At 32.3% G+C, this 23,178-nt stretch overlaps 1 protein-coding gene across 1 annotated transcript; it reads left to right on the plus strand.

Annotated features, from left to right (window-relative positions):
* The first annotated feature begins 544 nt into the window (after positions 1 to 544).
* LOC106718319 (protein cueball) lies at positions 545 to 22,469 on the plus strand. The gene is made up of 7 exons (XM_045680164.1): positions 545 to 765; positions 17,464 to 17,860; positions 17,976 to 18,635; positions 18,778 to 18,972; positions 19,142 to 19,315; positions 19,556 to 19,664; positions 22,046 to 22,469. The coding sequence occupies exons 1-7, from the start codon at positions 702 to 704 to the stop codon at positions 22,157 to 22,159; spliced, it is 1,713 nt and encodes a 570-aa protein (XP_045536120.1). The 5' UTR covers positions 545 to 701; the 3' UTR covers positions 22,160 to 22,469.
* The last annotated feature ends 709 nt before the right edge of the window (positions 22,470 to 23,178 follow it).

Raw genomic sequence — 23,178 nt, forward strand, 5'->3', positions numbered from 1 at the left:
TATTAGTAATTTAAGTTTTTAAAATGTAAATAGATATTATCATTATTATTGGAACTTTTTAAATTTTACAGTAGTCAAGTAGCATTAAGGAAACGAATGTGATATTAGTTTAAGTTTTATGTAATTGGTCTTAAATTATAAATAAAGAAATAAAGAATATCCCGCACCCCAGGTCCCTGACTTCGACCATGTTAGGGGAACGAGAGGGCGGCACAGCGCCGCCCAAAAAAAAAAAATGTAATTATATAAATGCTAACTCATAACATGTAATAAATTGTCAAATAAATCCCTTCATATCAGCTTAAGGAATTTTGACAAAACTGCACCACCCAAATAACCTAGGTTTGCAATCAACACATGCGAGCATGCTGGTAATTAGATAATTATCATCGTAATTGCAACTCAAGGCCCAACGCCCAAACAGCGATTTCCAAATTGTGCAGATATGATAGTGATAAGATTTGCCCGCATGCGCAAAACGTACTAAACCAACATTTTGTACTTGTCTTCCGACTCAACACTCAACAGTCGACCGTTTCATTTCACAGTTTCACTCGACTTTACTTAGTTTCGGTCTGACACGCGGCCGGTGTGGATGTTAACTACGTGCGCCCTCTGTCCGTCATTGGGCTGAAACTCGTACAAATATTATTCGATCCAAAGTGCATTTAGACAGACATATTCAAAATTAATGAAATAAAATGTTGAAAACACTGTGCTTGTTGGCTTATGTTATAGTTTCCATCAGCTTCGTTCAAGCATGGGGTGAGTATTTGCAAAAAATCAGCTGATTAAAGTGTTTTATACACGTGTATTTTTTTAAGAAGTTACGCAACGTTTTTTAGGTTACCTTCTCTAATGTATTTTGTAGTTTAGATGTTAATAACAATGAAGAGGGTTTCAGTCACAAGATTCTATTAAATGAGAAGTCAATAAGATGCTAAATCGTTTGGCGCCACGACTCCATTGCTAGGGGGCCGCGAGTCACGTAGGCCACTTCGAGCGGTTTTCGACATAACCCGGCTAAATTGAGTGGTTCCCAGCAGTATACTGCTTCTTGTATACAAAATTTATCTTAATTTAGTCGCATTTTTCTGAACTCTGGAAAGCTTATTGCGTTATTTTCAGGACGGTATCAGGTTATCAATTAATACAAACTAGAATACAATGTTTTTTCATAAGTTATGTAGATTTGATTTTTCTATGGAAATTACACAATTAACGTGTAATTATTATTAAAATTTTCAACAAAAACACTATGTTTATTCATTTTGGCCACTTATAGTTTTTCCTTAATATTCTATTGCAAAAACTATTATACGTAGGTTACACCAACTTTATTTATTTTTTATTAAAACATCTTACGCTTCTTAATAACTTAAGTGGTTATTATAATTATAATTTTTTCAATCAATTTAAAAAAGTTCATTATGATTGGAGACAAAACATTAAGATTTATTCTTGCGGTATTTTTAGTGGATTTTCACTTTTATAACATTAATTAACGTTATTTAGTGTTATGTTCAGATTAAGCCACTGAATCTGAACATTCATTTCTAACAGTCATAAAGGGATAAATAAGTACTCTATATGCCTGAACCTTTTTTATAAACACAATTTTTAAAAACAATACAATTGTGATTGATCTGCATGTTGAGTGTAAAATAATTTTTGCATCTAAAGCAAATTAATTTACTATATTGTTATTTCATGTAGGCTGCTTCATACATGTACATAAATTTAACTCCCTCGATTTCTATATCCTATTACTGGCAATCTTCAAGCTTTCTTCCGCGTTTTTATTCCCGTCGGAAATATGTAATGTTTGATTACTATATAAAACTGTTGAAACACTAACCAGTGTTCATACACTAAAAATCTTTATATAATTTGTCTACGCATTGAGACTAAAGACCAGGATTTATCTAGATAAAGTTCTAATTCTATAGTGTTCATAACAGAACCCAGACTTTTTACTGTCCAAACATATTCTTGTGAAGGAATCAATGTTACTCATTGATGTAAAACTTTGTAAAATCATGACACAATCACATTTATATAAAAAAAAACGATAAAGCAAAGAAAGAATTCCTTCTTAACATGGTTGTGGAGCAAAGAGGTCTTTATTCAAAAGACCAATTAGATAAAGAATATTCTAAGGGGGCGTTTACATCTGGCCACAGCGCTCGCGACTGTTCGTGAAATGCGCAGTATTCCTACTTATAAAAAAAATAAAAGCACGCAGTTCGCGAGTGGTACGCTAGCTACGCATTCGTCAGATGTATACGCGCCCTAAGAATCATTTATAAATTTACACCACTATGTTTACAAACTTCTTATTGTTGGTATGAGAATAAATACGTATTGAATGATGCTTACATATATGCTTACATGTATGATACTTTGTTATTAGTTAGATTAGCTTTCATAATATCAATGCTTGCTATAGATCATGTCAAAGATCATTAAGTATTTATAATTACGTTGCTCATCGTTATCATATTATGGAATGTTCTCTTATAATCTATGAACGAATGTCTTTTATTTTTTGCACGAAATGATAATCGAAATCTCATAGTTTGGAGGCCAATGTGACAGATTGTATGAATATATTGTTTTTTTTTTTATGCAGTTCTCTTACAATAATGGTAAGACGTAGCATGCTCTATAAGGTTATACTTGCACTAGTTTAGTAGAAAGTGAGCTTTCCAAGTTTATGTCACATGGAAGACTATTGCAAATCTTTTTATAAAACTTTTGTAAAGCTTTTAACAAATAGGTAGAAAAATGTTTATGTTTTGTTGTTTGTGAATATTTTCCCTTCAGGTGACGTCAAAAAATTCCTATATTTTATTAACACTTAATATATTTATAAATTCGTTGAGTCAAGCAGATTTAAAATTAATAATAATTTATCTATATTAATCTTTCATTTAAATCTTTTGATCACTTTAATCTAAGTGATAAAAATATGTAAAATACATATTTTTCGGTAATCAATTAATTAAACTAAGACATGTAAAACGTGTTTTGATGATTAATATTTCTGATGTATGCAAGATGGACTCGATATCTGTTACTGTCCCCTAATTCCAGGAAACTTCTTTTCAATTGTCTTGGAAATAATAATTCTTTATTCTTTCCGTTAAATTTAAGTTCTTTTTGTAACAATAAAGGCACATAATAAAAAAAAAATTCAAGATTACTTTCTTTGATTTTAGGATCCACAGACAATTTTGAAATTTATTATTATTGTGACCTTATTAGTCTGTACTTTGATCTGTCACTGTCAACATTTATAATATGAGAAACACCTTAGCCTTGCAATAAGGTTAACATAGTATAGTATCATCAGTTCGTCACGATATCGCTTGCAATATTAATCTTACATAATTCCTACATACGGACACAGTGATTAAAATTGATATAAGGCTTAAGTATGCAATTCATTAATTTCGTGCCACTTGTTATTTCGATTTACAAGAACATTTTAATGTATAATTATACCAATACTAGATTTTGAACGCGACGTCGTCTTCTATCATAAAAATAAATAAATAAAAAAAATACAGTCGAATTGATAACCTCCTTCTTTTTGAAGTTGGCTAAAAAGTAGCATGATTCGGCAACCAGATCGGTTTAGCCGTTTTAGAGTTAGCTGCTAACATTCATCCATCGATCCATCCATCCATCTAAACTTTCGCATTTATAATTATTATAATTACAATACATATATCATTGTGAGATACCTAGTTAAATTAATTAAAACGGAATGGAATTAAAAATGAATTGGCTTATTGTATATCGGAATTCGTCACGTTACGTTAAAATAAACAATTTGTAATGATTAATATTAGCTTATTTTAAACAAGTGTTATACCAACTATAATGTAAATAAATTGGTAAAAACTTCAACAACGTTTATTTGCTATTTGTATTTTATCTCGAAACGTAAAAGAATAATTTTAAATGACTGCATTTTTAACTTATATAGGAACGGCTAAATCACTCACGCACTAGTTTCGAGCCCATCGGGGGATCTTCATCATGGTGAGTGGAACTGGTAATTTTTCGCGGACGCGGCCCGTCGCTTGAAACTAGTCGGTGCCGACACCGGATATAAGTACGTGAGTGTTTTAGCCGTTCCTATATAAGTTAATGATAATGTCTCACGAAAGTTTGAAAATTGCAGTTTTTTCAAAATTTTGTATCTTTAGGAAAATAACACTGATAAGTAAAAATAAATATAGAAACTGATTATAACCTCTTTTATATTTGCCATATTTCTTTCGTTGTTTTAATTTCATTTTAAATAAATTGATATTATTTAATAGCAAATACTTTATCACGCGAGATAATGAAAAATCATGTTTTAAATGACATGTAACTTGTAAATAATCCCTACCACATGCGTAATAAACATATAAATATTTTGGGTTTTTCCTTGGAAGAGAAGGTTAACTGTAGCTGTAATTTAAACGGGTTTTAATAGATATACAAATTTATTGACGTTTTATGGTTTCCCAATTTCGATCCGGTTTATGTTTGTAACCTAATTTTCCCATTATCAAAACCGGTTTTGGTTATAATGGCTATACATATGCATCTACGTCATCGCTAAGACTTCTGCACACTCGAAACCAAAAAAAACCCTAATCTGATATGAAACGTACTTGGTTTTGGTTCATGCAAACCTTTGGGTTGAATTTTCGCTTCTTTTTTTGTGTAACGTGTTACTTCTCGATTCGCTTTTCGTTAGGTTTTTTTACTAGTGCTCGCTGCAAGACTTTGCCTGCTTGGTATACAGTATACTAAAATAATATTAGGATACTCACATTAAGTGCTGTATTTTTCTATTAATGTCATTCACATTATAATACATTTTTTAATTACAATTGTTGATAATTTATATAATAGAATTAATTTCAGTTCAGTAAAACAAGTTTCTATACATCAATATTTACATAGTTGTTTAACAAAAACATTATACGAGAAGCAACTGACAAACGCTAAAATGAATAATCATTAATAAACAGTTTTTACTGCGCAGTATTTTTTTCCAAATGATATTTGAGTTAAATTAGAAAAATAATTAGTGTTACAATCGAAGTCTAATGGGAGTATTGTCCTTATTTCTATTTGGAATTAGAATGTCGTCAATCGATTGTGTAATATTTAACCTTTGACAGCTATTGTCAAAGAAGTGTAAGGACTGAAGAGTTAAACTAGGGCACGGACAGAGCATAAATTGTGCCGACCATTTTGTCTTGCATTCGAATTGGTAATTTACAATAAGACTTTTGTAGTGAAAACTTTTTTCAGTTGAATTTATATTTCGGATTTTTGTCTCTATTTTTATTTTTTGTTAATTAGTGAATACGTTTACAAGCACACTTTTAGTATATGAATTGAGAAAAATTTTAAAATTCCGTAAAATTTTTCAAATTATCAAAGTATGTCGACAAGTTAATATGATCAATAATTAAAAATTCTTAACAAAATATAGTAATTGAGAACATAAAAATGAAAGAATATAGCGCCGGAATTTCTTGCGATCATGGTATTTGCGCGGTCGGATATGAACGTGGAATAAATTTAGGTGTTGACCTGAAGCTGGGTACTGACCGACGTTACGGAGTGTAATGTTGGGAGGTGGAACTTTCGCATCAAGTGGCTCGTTGTTCGCTTGTTTCCCCGTAACACTTTGTACTGACCTGTATGAATACTTGCTGTGTAACGTTACACATTGTAACGTCGGTCACTACTCAGCTTTAGGCTACTAAAATATTAATAAATTAATTTTTCTTGAAGATATTAGCAACAATCTTGTACTAAAATCAGTTACAGTGATGATATTTTAAACGGCATAATTATTACAAATTACTTTGCATTTACTTTTTATTATGAATCAGTTTCATTTAACGCTACTTTTATTTCTCTTCCTTAAAGTTTATTGTATTTATATTATTTAGTGTATTGTTGAATATTACATTGAGAGAACTTCATTTTCTTTTTTATTTATTCATAATTTGTTACATTTAAGTACTTTAAATTAAATATTTTATAACAAAAATTACTTAGGATCATTTTAAAGTTAAGATGAAAAACGTAATCTATTAAAATACTCAGAAAACCTAATTTTGTAATCAGTATCTCTTTTCTATTTCATTATCTATTGAATCCAATAATTGGAACAATTATTCGCTTTTAATATTTTACTATGAAACTAGATAATAGTTTGTCTCCCTTGTTTTTAATCACGCAACGAAAGATCTGAATTCATTGTGTATTTATTTATTATTGCCATCAGCTGATACTTTAGTTACATGCCAAGAAATTTGATAAATATACTATGTTGCCAACAATACCTCAATAGTCTTTGATTTCAGAAGGTTAAGATCACGATCTGGTATGTCATCGATAAATCGTGAACTACGCCCATTTGGAATTTATCTTGGTAAATGGTAAAGAAAAAAGAAATGCAAAATATACTGACACTAATGATGTGCAACTGATTATGTCATCTTTACAAATTGCCGTAACATGTTAATTTGTGAATTCGAATATTTACTGTGACACATACTATTGTCTCTACTTTTAAATATAAAAGTTTTCGTAAAAAAAGAATAATTATGATATAGACAAATTATAAACGAGCCGAGTAGACGTTTTGCTGGTGACAGGTAGCTACAATGATTGCATTGTTTTAACGTTTGTCGTACCTCGTTTCAAGGTTTTATTGTATTTAAATTATAATGATTGTACAATTAAAACGCTCTAATTTTCTGTGGAATCTATAAATTGCTTGTTACTTTTGTTTCTAATTAGAGTAATTATAAGTATACACTTTTCATTCACTAATAATAATACCACTTCATTCAACTATTAAAAGATTAACGTAACGGAGTAACTAATAAAATATGTGAGTACAAATACGTAACCTTAGTATGTAATTTATTATAATTAAGCCATACTCATGCTTCCTTTTATAATAGAACTAGCGGTCGCCCGCGACTTTATCAGCTGAATAAAAGTATCTTATAATATGCATGCATGCTTCGGCTACCTTCTCGTCAAAGTCCCGTCATAATTGGTCCAGCCCTTCGGAAGATTACCCGGAACAAACACGACATTTCAGACAAAAATTGGATTTTCGTTATAACCCCATATATATCATGTTTACGAAATAATGAAATCACTGAAATAGTCAATTTACCAGCTTATACACATTTGCAATAAGAATATTGTTGATGCGTTGCCGTCCTTTACATTCCCTATTTATATTCTTAAATTTAATCAATTTGCTACGCTTTCTGGTGAAACAATTAGGTACTTAAAATGCGATCAACACGATTATAATATTTTCAAGTTAGGTATTTGGAATCATCGTGAGTTTGTAAAATTTAAAAGATAATTTTATAGATACTTATATTGCTAATTATAACCATGACCATCAAAATCATTCGATAATAACGTAATCTAATGGATTCGTCATATTTTATTAATAATACTATATCGACGCTGGAAAGCGTAAACGCTGTAACCCCGAAAGTATGAACTTTACAGGAGAGCCAAAAAATCATAACTCGTGAGCTGATACACCTACAAGCATGCGGTATTTAGCAATGTTGTGTAGTTTGTGCTAACCTATAATAAAATCATTATCGTTTGATAATGGTTGAAATTATTAACGTGTGAAAAACATATTCGCGATTTCAAGGGTTACAGCGTTTATGCTTTCCAGCGTCGATATGTAATTCGAAAAGCAAAACCTCTTTCCAAGGAGCGGCTTCAACACATTTTTACATGAAACGCATTGTTCTTTTACGAGTATATTCTGGAAATAACATTTATTCAGAAACTGTGCCATTGTAATCCATATTCGATCAGTAAAAAAAATTAAGTAAACATTCTTTTGGAGAGAAAAATACAGTAACGAAGGCAATTGCTATCATTATTTGTGTGGCAATAAAGTGTACGTTCTTGGCCCTGACCCTGGACTTACGTAGAGTAAAATAATAACATAGTACGTAATTGACGTACGTGCCTTGCAATATTATGAATAACCGCATTTTATTTAATCGTATTTTATCTTTTATTGTTTAAAATGTCCATGTTAGTTACCGTACTCCTCCGAAACGGCAATACCGATTTGTAACAAATATGCGTATTCAGTAAGTCTGAGAATCGGCTACTATACCCCTATTAAGTTTTTTTAACTGCGCGCAGACGGGGTCGCGAGCGACAGCTAGTTATAATATAAAATTATCGCGATTGAAAAGAATAGTCATAATGGGAAAATATATACTTTGCTATAATTTTAATCATATATGTAATTGTGTTTTAAAAGTAAAAATATGATAACCTTGAAAATATACTAGTGATTTAAAATTTTTTGACTATCTGTAAAAAAATATATTCATGTGTCTTTTCTTTTAAAGATAATGATAGGGATGTGTTTTAGAATATGTGTTTGGGCAGTGGAAACCTACGGTTACAACCGTGTGTCGATCAACTTCCAGTAGGAACTATAGTGGTCAATGAAAGTCAACTAAAAGTATGGAAGTAATGAATTTTTTGTCGAGCCTGGCAATTTTCCAAAATGTATACACAGCTCGAAGGCTACTTTTATTTTGAGAATTGGTAATTCAATGTAAACAATATCGTGCACAAATTGCAATCTCACAATATAGTTCTTTATTCTAACGTACAAATATCTTCAAAGAACGACACCAATGTAATGATGGTTTAAAATTACTTTTGCCGCCACACTCACTGCTGGCCAGTTGTATTTACTCTTAGTCTATATTTAATACGAGAAATCCATACTTAAATAATGATTAATTAACAATTAAAAGACCCAGAGTTAGGAAGCTTTTGTATCATATCACTTCCTTAATAGGTTGTGATAGATTTTTTATTTTATATCAAAAGGTGGCAAACTAGCAAACGGCCACTGGCGAGGCGACCGTTACGCATAGACATCCGCAAATGCAGATGCGTTGCCTACCTTTAATCAACGGAGAAGGGGACGCACAGAAAGAGTATATTTCCCCTTTCATTGCGTCCCCTCTTCCGCCAAATCCACTTTACCTTTCCATCCTTTCCTAATAAGAAAAGGGTGGGAAGGGTAAGACGATTAAAATTAGGCCTCTATTACTTAAAATATATATCTATAACTTCTATTCAAAAAGACAAAGTAATAAAAATGACATTGAATACAATAATTGTACAAACATTTGCAACACGCTAATGATCGGTCTAAACAACTGGTATTAATGTAATTTCAATACCAACCTCAAAACGTAGATTCTTTGAACCAGTGAGGATGGAACGCTTCAAAGCTAAAGCTGTCCGTGTATAACGCTCCTTTAATCGTACGAGCGACTACATTAATTGAGGGTCTTTCGAAACTAGCCATCATTCTAAGCATTCAACCCAACACACAAAGTGGTAGAATTGACAATCATTGAATAGAATGAAGATCTAATCTATATTCTATACATATTAATCAAATTGGAGTGTCTGTATGTAATATGATGTATTTGCGTAACTGATTACTCCTCTTTGTGCGTCCCCTTCTCCGTTGATTAAAGGTAGGCAACGCATCTGCATTTGCGGATGTCTATGGGCAACGGTTGGCTCGCTATTGCGGCGAATTAAAAAAAAAAAAAAACTTGAGAGGTGTCAAGGGACACCCGGATGGAACGAAGTTCCTTTCTATTAATTAGTGAAGGAACCAATGTTTATTCTATGAATAAAAAACTTAAGTCTTCACAAGAAGTACATTTTATTTCTATGAATTTTCGTTATATATTGTCACGTTGTTGCCATGGTGAAGTAGCGCTCATTCGTCGTTAACATACTTACTATAGCAAAAAGTGTCGTGACAACTTTTCGTAAGAATTTTTTCCGTCTAGCCCCCTTTCACAACGCGCGATAAGGAACTTCGTTCCAAAAGACAATTTTTAAAATTTTCGTCTGTATGACTATATGTCTGTCCGCAAGGCCGCGCTTGTTCCGGGTATTTTCCGAAACGGCTGGACCGATTTTGACGTGTGTTTAACGGGAAGGTAGCTGATACACGCGGGCGACCACATAGAAAAAAATATGTATAAAAATGTCCTAAGACTGTGAAAAACTTTACAACATCGATGTACCTAAAATTAATAAAAAAATAGTCGTTATATAAATAAGCATAGTGATGTATATGAACAGTTGGCAATACTTATAAGTACAACCAAGTAGTTTGTATAGGTGTGCAGTATTTGCGGTACAGTCAGGAATAAAACGGTGTCCCATCAATTATTGAATTCAAAAACGTTCTTACTTTCAATCTGAAATCATTTACTCATTTGTTTTAAATACTCGGTGAAATTAATTACCCAATTATAATAAAGTATGTGAAGGTTTTTGATACAATTTCTTTAGTGTTGAAATAAAAAGTACAAAACAAATTTCATCATACTAAATCTATAAAATAATTCTCAGGAAAACTCTTTAGTTATGTATACTTTTCTGTCTGTATCGATCTGTATATGTGTAAGTACGTATAAGTAGTAAGTACAACTACATTCAATATGTATCGGGTCTAAGTCCAATAGTATCAAATTACACCGTAGCAACTAGTTAGCGAAGTCAATGTAAGTTTGTTTTTGTATTGACTGTACATTCCGTAACGAACAAGAGCTCATTGAAAACTGATACCTTAAGGCAAAGCTACACTCAATTTTATAAGTTAAAACATAAGTCATGATTTTTTTTTAAATATTAGGATTATTTTTGTGATATATTTTATAATAGCAGTACTGAAATGTTCACTGTCCTACGCAATTCACTGTTTTGTCTTTGTGTGAAACTAGCGTTAAGTAAAAAACGCAATGTCGTGTATATCGGGTATGGTATTATGTCGAGTGCCAGTGTTTGTTAATGAATTGACACACGTGCGCAAAATGCATACATAACATTGAGTATTAGTTTGTAAACCGTCAACTTTAGCCGTAATGAATAGTACGTTTCAAATATGTGGATGTAGCTGACATATTGTAACGTAATAACTTTCAAATCGAAAAAGTATAGTGTTAGTTAATTTATATCACTTCTTGCTAATATCATAAATAAATGTATAATTTTTAATGTAAATTCTTATTTGTAACTCATAGTAGCATTGTAATTTATGAGGCTGTATGTTGTTGATAATTCAGTAATAACTGTCCTGATAACGATATTTTCTCATTAATGTGTAATTAAATATAGAACAAGCTTATAATAAACTTTTTCGTAAACAAGTAAGTTCAATGTCCTAATATTTTTTTATAATTGAAAATACCCGCTCGAACTATAGTCGTTGCAATGCTCTGCCAAATTTAAATTCGATACTTTACCATTTGAGAAAGATATCACGAGATTAAACAAAGTTTCAGTTTTATAAAAAAAAACTTTGTAGAAAAATCTTGTTAGTATCACGTCGAAATGTTAATGTTTGATGTATCAAAATACTAGGTACAGCCCGCGACTCCGTCGGCGCGGAATTAAAGAAAAAATCTTTAGCCGATGTGTTCTTCCAGACTATTTTCTATGTATGCGATATTTCAACGAAATTCATGAAGCCGTTCTTGATATGCCATCTAACAAACATCCATCCATCCATCTAAACATTGGCATTTATTAAATTATTCAAACTATCGTGAGACATTATCATTAACTAAAATAGGAACGGCTAAAACACTCAAGTACATATGTCCGGTGTCGGCACCGACTAGTGTCGAGCCCATCGGGGGCCCCTTCACTGGGCGAGTGAGCGACGGACCGCGTCCGCGAAATGATATCAGTCCCACTCACCCTGATGGGCTCGAAACTAGTCGGTGCCGACACCGGACACGTGTACGTGAGTGTTTTAGCCGTTCCTATATTAGTTAATAATTGGCATTTATTATATTAGTAAGAAGTAAGATTGTAAAAATAACGCGTAATATTTTCGATATTTTCCCTTATATTGCAAACGTCTATACTTTTTAGTTTATTTTTTCATTTTACAATAGTTGCAAATTGAACGTTGAAATGTCACGGTTTATGGTTTCAATTATGTTTCGAAACAACTTTTACTATTTTTTGTGTTTCAAATTGTATTTCCGGATTATCGCTTGTATGAGAACTTTATATGAAGGTTGTTTTATGGTTACGAGGATTTTAAGTTTTTTTATGGAGATTTTTCAACTCCATAATTAATTTTAAAAGATGTGGTTTAAAAATATATCATCTGGTTATCATGCAATTATTTTCAATATCCCCCATATTTTTTAATGAAGTGTATTTTACTTAAGTAACAAAACTAGTATAATTCATATTGTCAGTCAGCAAATCTCACATGTCTGAATTTTTTTTGTAATTTGATAAAATAATCGAAACCACACTTGATAATCTTTAAAATTTTGGGTGTTTGATTTTGGCCTTAACCATATATAACTCATTAATTTTCATTAATCAAAGAATTTTGTACATTATGTTTTAAACGCTCCTCATTTTCCTTAATATTGTTTAAAAATTTACACAATTGTATGTAATGTGTAATGCAATAAACTTTGTTCATGACCTTGAGGAAATTATCAACATCAAACATCAGATAAAATCAAAATTTCCCTTATCATTATTGAACTTTTTATCAACTCAGGAAATTAACAACGAGTTGAAAACAATTTTTATACGTTTTTTACGTAAATTTTATAATAAGATATGTATCCCAGGTAAAAAAAAACAAAACATTTTCATACAATGATGCATTTAATTGACTACAAAATGCATTTTTTGGGACAAACACGTGTTTTTTCATCGCTAAAAATCGATCCTTCTTATAAAAACTTACGTCTACTAAATCAAAGCTGTTTTTGCTACAAAACGTGACCTTTTCATTTTCAAATCTCACGGTCAGAATTTTGAATTTTTTTTTATAATTTGAATACAACATTTCCTGCAGTAAAATAGTTGCCATTCACTCATTATTTGGTAAAAAAAAAACATTGGCATTATATTTACCTTTGTATAGTTCACACGTTTTCATCACCATAAAAAAAAATTAACTTTGGAAAATCATCATCAACCAACTACATGTACCACTGAGGGGTAAGGAGCCTACCCAAAGCTAGGGGTGACTAGGCCATAGTCAACCACGCTGACCCAGTGCGGGTTGCCTTCACACATATCTTTGAATTTTTTTCACAGATATGTTGCAGGTTGTATCATGTTTTTCTTCACCGTAAGTACGTTGGATAGCTGTACATATGTAAATTGAAAATCAAAAAACTCATTGGTACATGGCGGAATTCGAGCTCAGAACCTATAGATAACAAGTCAACTGCTTAATCCCTGAGCCACCGACGACCTTATGGTTTATTTGTTGTGGCATTAATTCTATTGAAAAATTCTTAACCTCTAGGATATCCTGTTAGAAACATGGTTGTAACCGAACAGGAAACTAAATACATTTCGTAAATCGTGTGATTATGATTGATTATATTTGCTTTATGGTAACTAAGCGTAATTTTTTTGTACGCATTTTTTTTCGCGACAGTACTGGCTTCATAAAACAAATATTTACAAATAAAAAAATATGTAGTAAAAAATTGAATACCTGTTTGTTATAAATAACTATTATAATTTGAATCTTGCAAATAACTTTTCAATATGTGACTGACCTATTGCTAGTCAACATAGATGAAATGCACATAAATGCATCACAATGAAAACTGTTCTATTTTTGATTGATATATTGGATGGTTATATTCAACGCCAACTACAAAGTTAACGGTATTGAACAACGGTATCCTTTTTGCATTCATACATAATCCGGAGAGGTAAGAAGATCACCATCAACATATATTTTTATACAGATGTTACGGCAGTGGGCTGGGAACTCATGCCTAGATCACGATAATTATCACAGAGTAGCTTTGCATTATTTTTTTATTGTATAAGGTATAAACGTTGACGAAATAGCAGTGACCGCTGCCCATAGTTATCCGCATTTGTAGATGCGTTGTCTACCTTTAATTAACACAGGACGGGACGCACAGAAAAAAGATATTTTTCGTACCTATGCATCCCTTCCCTTTCCAATTTCATTTCACTTTCGCATCCTTTACTTGTACGAAAAGGTCAGTAGGGGAAGGGAAACTTATTTCAAGCTGAATATAAAAAAGATTACTTATACATTGCAGGCTAAATTAACGTACTATTGACTCTGAGTATGGAAGTGTAATACCAGTTAATTGATCAATTCCAGATCACTGGTATGTAATGTCGACAAAAAATTTGCATATTGAACTTGTATTGTAAAGAATTACGCAGTTAAATATCGTAACGGAAGTACGAAACGAGTTTTGTGAAAATTGTAACATTTTATATCAGGTGGTTACTTCAAAAGGACGACGCCTTCATAATAACTCATATTTAAAATCATAACAAAGTCACGGTAAAAATATTTCACAAGTAAATATAAAAAAATGCATTTTTACTCCATTGGTCCATTTTACATAACATTTTTTAGAATTATTTACAGTATTATTGCCTTATTAAGTAACAATCAATTTCTGTATAAAGAAAACTTGAATAATTGTTATTTATCGGCTACTATCCATTTTTCATACCCCTATTCAGTTTTTTTTAACTGCGCGCGGACGGAGTCGTGGGCGACAGCTAGTTCTAATATAAATTTTAATGGCGAGTTTTTGCCATTTAGAAGTTATTGGAATCTTCTTTTACGCCCGAGACATAATATTTTTTTTTCACAATTTTTTTGTGTGTGAGTTACGTGAAAACTAGTTACTATTTTAACATGGAGACAAGAAAGGAAAATACTGTGATAATTTAACGCCTGTTGCATAAATTCGTACCTGTTATGTATATTACATTTTCCAGGTATATAGGTGGTCTGTGTTCTTTTGCATTTGTAATTTAATGATATTAAACGTATACAAGTGGGTAGGTAGGAAGTAGTTTACGTGTTTTCCTTGAAATTCTATTAGTTCAGATAACCCTGCATCCATAATTCTTTAAGATAGTCTATAGATCCATAGTATCACCCTAATTTTGTAGCTAAATACCGTATGCGCTTGGTACAAACTTTTAGGTAAACTCGGTATTCTATATCAGACTTGATTACGTCCGAATTATATTTTTTTCTTCTTTAACGTTATGTACGATATGAAAATTACTTTTAGTTCTGTCTCGATATTTCCTGAAATAGTGAGACCAAGGAGTCTAATCAAGAAGTTAAATACAGATAAAAAAACAAGAGATTATTATCACGAAGCAAGGCGGGACGATCGCGTCACAGATTCCTACGCGGTACGCGCACAGCGGTCAGCGCACGCGCATTGCTCATATTGTTACGTTTATGCCACCGGCAAATTGTGAATACTTTCCAAATTATATTTCGATAAAATTTATTCACAAAATTACGTGATTTATCCTACATTTATCTACCTACTTACAACCTACGTTTAGACGTTTATCAAAGGTGACATTTCATTGGCTGTCATTTCTATGCTACCAATAGAGTAGTATGAGGGCCGTACAGCACTAATTTCATTGCCACTTTCTCACATTGTCGAAATATAACAAGTCAACTTGTTAATAATAATAATGATATATCATTCGATATGCAATTTGACGTATCTTAACTACTATCCTAGGCAAATTAAGAACGCGCGTCTTTCAGGATCTACCGGTGGCATATACATATACGTTCCCACTATTGTTACGTAGGCGTCTCTTGGAACTTTTCCAATGGTATCGCCTCGCTCAAACACGATACGAACGACAGTGAATAATTCACGTATAACTCGCCATTTTGGTAACATCATTCACACGTCATTCGCTCTTATCGTTCATTCATTTTGAATTTACTATTTAGCGCCCTTTAGCATATCGATCGAGTTCTACGAACAAGATAAAATATGATATGATATAGTTAATTTCGGTTTTGAAATATTTTTAACTTCATTTCACAGTGAGGTTGTTACTCTCAGAGTTTTAAAAAGATACTTATTGTAACTGGGGTGGGGGACCCTGTCGTCATCTATATATAAAAACCACATTTGGAAACAAACTTTTTAACAAATATATCTCACAAAATATTCTTATCTCTTGCGAATTACAGTTGGAGAAATGATAAACGATACGTAATAAATGGGCGAGGACTAGTTACATATTTTTTCTCACAATTGTATAAAACATTCGAAACTTATTTACTTGTAAAAAAATGTTGTTCCAATAAGTAAGAAATCGTTAGCATAACAATTTGTTATTGATATTCCGCATGTGTCAAAGAATTTGTTATTAATTGCTGTCATAAAATCATAAATATATATACATGTTTATTTTATTTGTGTTAACACAAAGAACATACATTAAATATTTTTAAAACAATACAAAGGCACTTCTTATTGAATATTTACAAAAAAAATAAGACGTTCGTTTGAGGCACAGCCAGCAGCGTTCCGAGCTCTGTTATTTTATGAAAAAAAAAATCTGTTAGCTTTTCTGCGAATTTAGAAATAATTGAATAAATCATATGCGCCATAATAAATGACTCCGTCTTAAAACATCAGAATGAAAATTAAAAAAATGTTTTGTTCTTTTTTAACGCTTGAAGAGTCTTCAAATTGCCAATTCAAATGATTTTATTTTTTGCATATTACTTTTAGGATCGTTTGTAAGAAACGCAAAGAAAAGAATCATATTTGCCTAGTACTTATATCCCAGTTTGTTAGAAATCTTAAAACGGACCTGAAAACTATTTAAGAGTACTACAAGCTCTAGATTACTAGGTATAAACCATATAAGTTACATAATTATAATATGTCTAACCTAGGCTGTCACCTTTGCGGCAGTCACGGGACGCGGCGCGCGGCTGCCAAAATATGTCGCCTGATACTCTGATTGCATAACATATTGTTACATGTAGTGTATTTGCGTTTGTATGTATTTACTGTAAGTTGTAATCTAGTCAAATTAAAGAAAATCAAGGTAGAGAAGCTACAATTCCCATCCATCTTGTAAGCTGCTTATTGCTAATTAAAGTTTTACGTAACGTAATAGTTTTCGTAGTTACGTAGTGTAATAGTTAAAATAATATCTATAATTTGGCAGAATGTAGCAAAATAGGTAATTTTTTTTATCTTTAATGCTACATACAGAATACGGACTTTATTTAAGACCAGACTTGATAGAAAACATGTGTAACAAATCTTCACAAAAGTGTGAAAATAAATTGCCCCTCTGACCTAAAGAGGTCAATTTATGTCAGAGAGGCAATTTATGTTTATTCGCCAGTTAATAACAATATTGTGATATAAAATACATAAATTGTAAGAAGTTATCAATACGGAAAAACTGTATAAATAACACTTAAATCAAGAATTAATTGTAAACATGCAATAAAAAAAAATCCTTTCTTTGTTACAGACGTCGCTATTACGGCTGGGGACCAAATTGAATTTTATACTAACCAGACAAAAATAAGCAATGAAGGGGTTAGATTTCGGGAGCTAACTGCGCTCGCTTACGATGCGGTTCACAACATGTTGCTGTTCGTGGACACACAGAACGACAACGCATCTATATTCAGCTATGATATAACAAAGAAGGAATACAAACCTTTAGTTAGAAGGAGATCGTATGAAAATATCCAAGGGTTGGCTTTCGATCCTGTAACTAGGAAGTTGTTCTGGACGGATACTAATGAAAAAAGTATATACTGGAAGTCTTTGAAGCCTGGCTCAAAGAATGATACGTACGGGAATCTGCTCATCAAAATGGATGACGAGGTACCGAGAGCAATTGCTGTGGATAGCTGCAGAGGGTAAGATCTAAGTGGATTTCTTATTACCTACATGAAAGCCGAAAGATTTCTTTTTTAGCCCACATTGTACTAATACAAAAGCTAAAACTAAATATTAATTTCTTTTTATTTTCAGGTATATTTATTGGACGAACATAAACATAACCAAACCAACGATTGAACGTGCTCGTTTAGATGGTTCAGAGAGAACCGTCATCCTAAATTCCACAAACATCTATAAAGTTGTTAGTATAGCTATAGATCAAAATACGAAAAAACTTTACTGGATCGACGATAAAGAGGGAATACATTACTCCATCGAGAGCTCCGATTTGGATGGTAAAAACCAAAAGAAATTATTGGCAGGCACGAATCATATGCCGAATACAATAACTGTGTCAAAAGATTACCTCTACTGGGTGGATTTAGGTTACAGATCTGTATGGAAATTGCCTAAAAACCCCTCCCCTAATGAAGAACCAGAAGATATTATAAATTTCTCGAATGTACCTCCGTTTGGGATCGTTGCGAATTATAAAATAACGGATCAGATCGTTGGGGTCTCGGAATGCGACGAATTGTCTTCGATAGCTGAGAATAAGACTGTTGTCAATGATATTTTCACGATACCGAGCGATGTGGGTCTATTCTGTTTGCACGGGGTGAAGGTAGAGGGGGTCGCTACATGCAAATGTTCGACGGGGTACATTGGGGAACGATGTGAGATCTCAGTGTGCCACAACTTCTGTCTGCAAGGCGATTGCAGCGCCACTACTAATGGAGAACCTGTATGCAAGTATGTATTCTAATTAAAATCTTAACGACTAACAAATAAATTCCATTTTTGTTTAACCTCTCTTAAAAAAAACATGTACTTTAGTTTTGTTTGTGTACTTGTTATTCCTAATGTCTAATAGTTGCAAACTCTTCTATTGCAGATGTAAAACTGGCTACACAGGCGCTAGATGCGATGTTAACATCTGTGAAGGACATTGTTTGAATTACGGAACATGTTCCGTTGGTATAGACCAGAAGCCGACGTGTAAATGTTCCGTAGACTTTGAAGGGGATCGATGTGAAATTGTAAAAGCTATTCCTGTAACAATTACGACAATACCCATGGAAAATTGCAAGTAAGTAACGGAAATATATTTAAATATAACTGTCATCCAATTTATTTCAAAGTATATAGTGTACTAGATTCACTGTCGCAAATTATTTATTTTTTTAACTTAATAAAACAATACGTATATTTAAAAAAAAAACGTATTAATTTTTCAGCTGTACCAACGAGAACAAAAGTGCTTTATTATCAACATCAGATACTGCTAACAGTGACGTGTACGTAGAAGCATGTAACAGTTGGGATCCCATCAGAGATCCTGTCATCATAGTACTTGGCACTATAGCTGGGTTGCTGTTTGTGGCTTGCGCAGTACTCGTTATGAAAGTGTTGAGATTGAGGAAGAGGCCGAGGTATGGAGAAAGAATATTTTTAATACAATTGTAACCAAATTTAATATCTAGATTTAAAACAAATTTATTATTATTGTTTGTTATTGATTGTGTATTCTCCTTTTGGAGATGGATGTACCTAGACTCAGAAAAAAAACTTGTTTATAGTCAATGCAGATTAGAAATTGGTCAAAATCTTTACTTCATTAATTCAGTTATAAATTCTTAATGCATATCGTATTTATTTATGTATAATTTCAGAATCAAGAGGCGCATAATTGTAAACAAGAATGTGACCCCGCTGACAGCGCGGCCCGACCAATGCGAGATCACCATTGAAAACTGTTGTAACATGAACATCTGCGAAACAGTGAGTACATATAATATTAGTATGGAATTCCACTGACGAAACACCCTATTATCTCATATACAATCCCTCATTTTTATATGTGCTTCGTATTTTCTAACAGTGTTTTCATATAAACTACATGTGGCAGATATCCGAATGTATTTACATGGTTTTTGGTAACTTAACTCCATTAATGGCATGATGTCTAAATACTACATTAGTCGTTATTGTTATGTTTGTCCTTTCACAACTTAAAAAGAAATAATTATAAGGTCAAGTAAAGATCAAATGAAATTAGCATATATTTTTATATCTTTCTCCAAATTAAAGGTAAACTTGTCCTACATAATATATCTAAGATTAAGTGTAAATTGACAGTAATTCTTGCAAATACAAAGATCTATAACATAGGAAGTTGATAATTTGCTATTTTAAAGCTGATAAATTCAAAAGCAGGATTTAATAATTGCAAGGTTATATGAAGAAATATCTTAACAACGTATAATTTGAAGGACAAGGTGAAAGATAATCATCGTGTTAACAATCAGTATTGTCGCGATAGAAACGCGGGGCGTGCCGGCAGACAGACGTAATAATTGCAAAAACCTAGCTGTGACCTACAACTGGTACAATGGACACGAAAGCGGTACACTGTGTCAAGTGTACTATAGAGTGCTAAAAGAATACCCACATTCGATTAGAAATCTACTTTGTCAGTTTGATCAAAGTGGTATACTTTGACTTTAAATTGAGATATGTCGACTGATAGATGTATGAAAGAGTAGTATACTATGTACAGTCAGGGCCTTTCACGGTGTTCCACTTACAGAGAAGTAGAATCGTACCTTGCAAATAGACAAACTCTAATGACTTATGCCTCTAACTACGGAATAATAGTAAAAAGCCAGTCGTGTGTCACTAAACGGCTTTATTTTCGTAGACACATTTAAAATCTGTGTTCTATGGGTTATTGTTTCCGCGTCTTCGTCTCAATACTTACGAAACGTTCAAACGACTGTCGCTTCTAAGATGCCACTCCCCAATAGTACATCTTTATCAGCCATATTACTATATCAACCCTCCGCTCTGCCTCCGTAGGGAACAGGGAAAAGATTTACTTTAAATTCCATAGTGATAATATCTTGTAATTCTACTATGTTTATTAACATATGATCCATCAACATCTTACTGTCCTTATCCCACGCGCAGTGGATTCGATGCACCAAGATTTTTCCTCCAGTTCTATCGTATATGACCAGTTTATTCGATTACCTTTTAGTAATCAAAGCATGTAGAAGGTAATAAAACATGAACTTTAACTAGAGCCGTGACAAACAGTTCGCGTGGCGTTTCATTATCATAATGATACAGTTCCATTGCCAGTTTATTATTAATAAATTATTATAAATTGGAGCGCAATATTGACCTTGTTTTAAGTTGCATATTTATCTTTCAATTTATTTATTAAAAAAAAAACATATTTTTTAACATTATTTTTTTGAATTTTGAATTGAAATAGTTAATAATGCACTCATTCACATCGTTAGGTTGGGTCATCACGGATTTTGTTACACACTTATCACGCTTTCATTGAATCCATTACATTCTATGGTGTTTGTCTATTATAATTATTATTATTATATTGGTGACTTGATGTTATTGCAAACGGCATGCAATTGTGAGATGTTTTGAACACCAAAATTTGTTTCCACGCAGGTTAATCAGCTCGAGAGAGCTTTCGACGATGCTTGAGTTTGGGCCCTACGTTTACTTGCATAAGGTTCATTTTTGATCAGATTTGGCTTGCTATATGCATGGACGAAGGGATCTCGCTATACGTGTAATAATAAAGAGAAACATTCACATAAAACATGTTTGTGTTTTGATTGTGTGAAGTTTCGGCAACACTAACATTTCACAAATTAATGCTTGCATAATTTTTAACTACTAATACACAACTGAAACTTATGCATAAGCAAATTATAAATGTTATTAAATAAATGTTCAGATTACTAAACAGTATCAGATTGATATAATGTTCGTAAGAAACGGGATTCTTACCACGATTAGGCTGTTTGAGCTCCCGATATTTCGGCACAGTTGCAAACAAAAATAACATCGAGTGCGGACTTAATGTGCAGTGAGAACGCGGACAGTGGTAGTGGTCGCCGAATCAGGAAGAAGGTAGACCGATACGGCTATCTTTAACATTTTTTACACTACCGCACAACACCAGTCAACCCGTGAACATGGCGCATGCAACTGTGCCGAAATATCGGGAGCTCAAACAGCCTAATCGTGATAAGAATCCCGTTTCTTACGAACATTATATTAGTAAAAACCACGAAAGTTTGAAGTTATATAAAGTATTAGATTGAATTTTTTAATTCTTTTTTTTACAGCCATGTTTCGAACCACGCAACACAATAAGACCAAACCTACTCAACGGTAAGCCTGGCAAAGAAGAGAAGAGAAACCTAATAGCCAATATGGAAAATCCTGACGATCCATATTAATTTTCATATCAAAATTTAATTTGCCGAACTAGTAAACGTTTTGGTATTGAGTCCAAAGGTAAAAAATATTGTGATATTTACTGTTAGACGACAGCTACTGTATTTAAGATTATGTCTGAGGTAAAAGGGCTGTGGATTGAAATGTGTTTGAATATCTGAGGTCGGGTAATTTATTAAAATAGCGTTCGCGCCAAAGCTTTCTTACACAATAATAGACTTTTAGGTTATAGATTAAAAAAATGGCTTTTGCTAAGATTTTCTACCAAAAAATTATCTATAGTTTAAGCCGATACAATGTTTTTGAATGTAAATGAAAATTTTATATTCTAAAATTGTAAGAATTTTAAAGAATAACATAATTTGGTAAAACATTTTAATTTCGATGGCCAATGACTTTATTACCTTTAGTTTGTTTTCAATGTGAGGTTTTATTATAATATTTTGGGATGAGGTAAAAGAATATTATTGGTAGAAACCATGTACTTAGGTATTAATAATTATAAAACTAAATTCGATGCGTAATTTAAAAAAAAAGATAAATTGAAAATAGTACGAACTACTAAGAAATATCATTAAAAAAAACTTACTGGACAAGTTTTAATAAACTTATCGCATCGTGTTAGGTTCAAACACACTGATGTTTGTAGTAATGTTACAAGTTTGAAAAATATAACCAATGGTTTCTACAACAGACTATACAAACATATTGCGATCTCAGTCTGAGATAACAATATTTTTGTATAGACAATTAATGAGGTGGGAACAGTAACTGTAATCACAGAAATAATTCATTGTTCCAATTAAACTCACACAGTGCCTTCGCGACCTATCTAAATACCAATGTCATATTAAGTCTGTTTTATAAATATTTAATGTTGCCACTATAGGTACAAGTGTTGTAAAGACGTTATCAAATTCAAGCCCCGTGATTAATTTTATAGTAATATAAATCTCTCAATATCTGGCAACACCTTTAAATATTTGACAGTCATAAAATAATTTTTCGTTTTCTTCAAACT

The sequence above is a fragment of the Papilio machaon genome, chromosome 12 (assembly GCF_912999745.1).
Source record: "Papilio machaon chromosome 12, ilPapMach1.1, whole genome shotgun sequence".
NCBI lineage: Eukaryota > Metazoa > Arthropoda > Insecta > Lepidoptera > Papilionidae > Papilio > Papilio machaon.

Excerpts from the sequence above, each read along its gene's own strand:
- LOC106718319 (XM_045680164.1), top strand. The coding sequence starts at position 702 with ATGTTGAAAACACTGTGCTTGTTGGCTTATGTTATAGTTTCCATCAGC. Across the intron at positions 17,861-17,975 it reads GCTGTGGATAGCTGCAGAGG|GTATATTTATTGGACGAACA; the intron begins GTAAGATCTAAG and ends TTTTATTTTCAG. Across the intron at positions 19,665-22,045 it reads ACATGAACATCTGCGAAACA|CCATGTTTCGAACCACGCAA; the intron begins GTGAGTACATAT and ends TTTTTTTTACAG.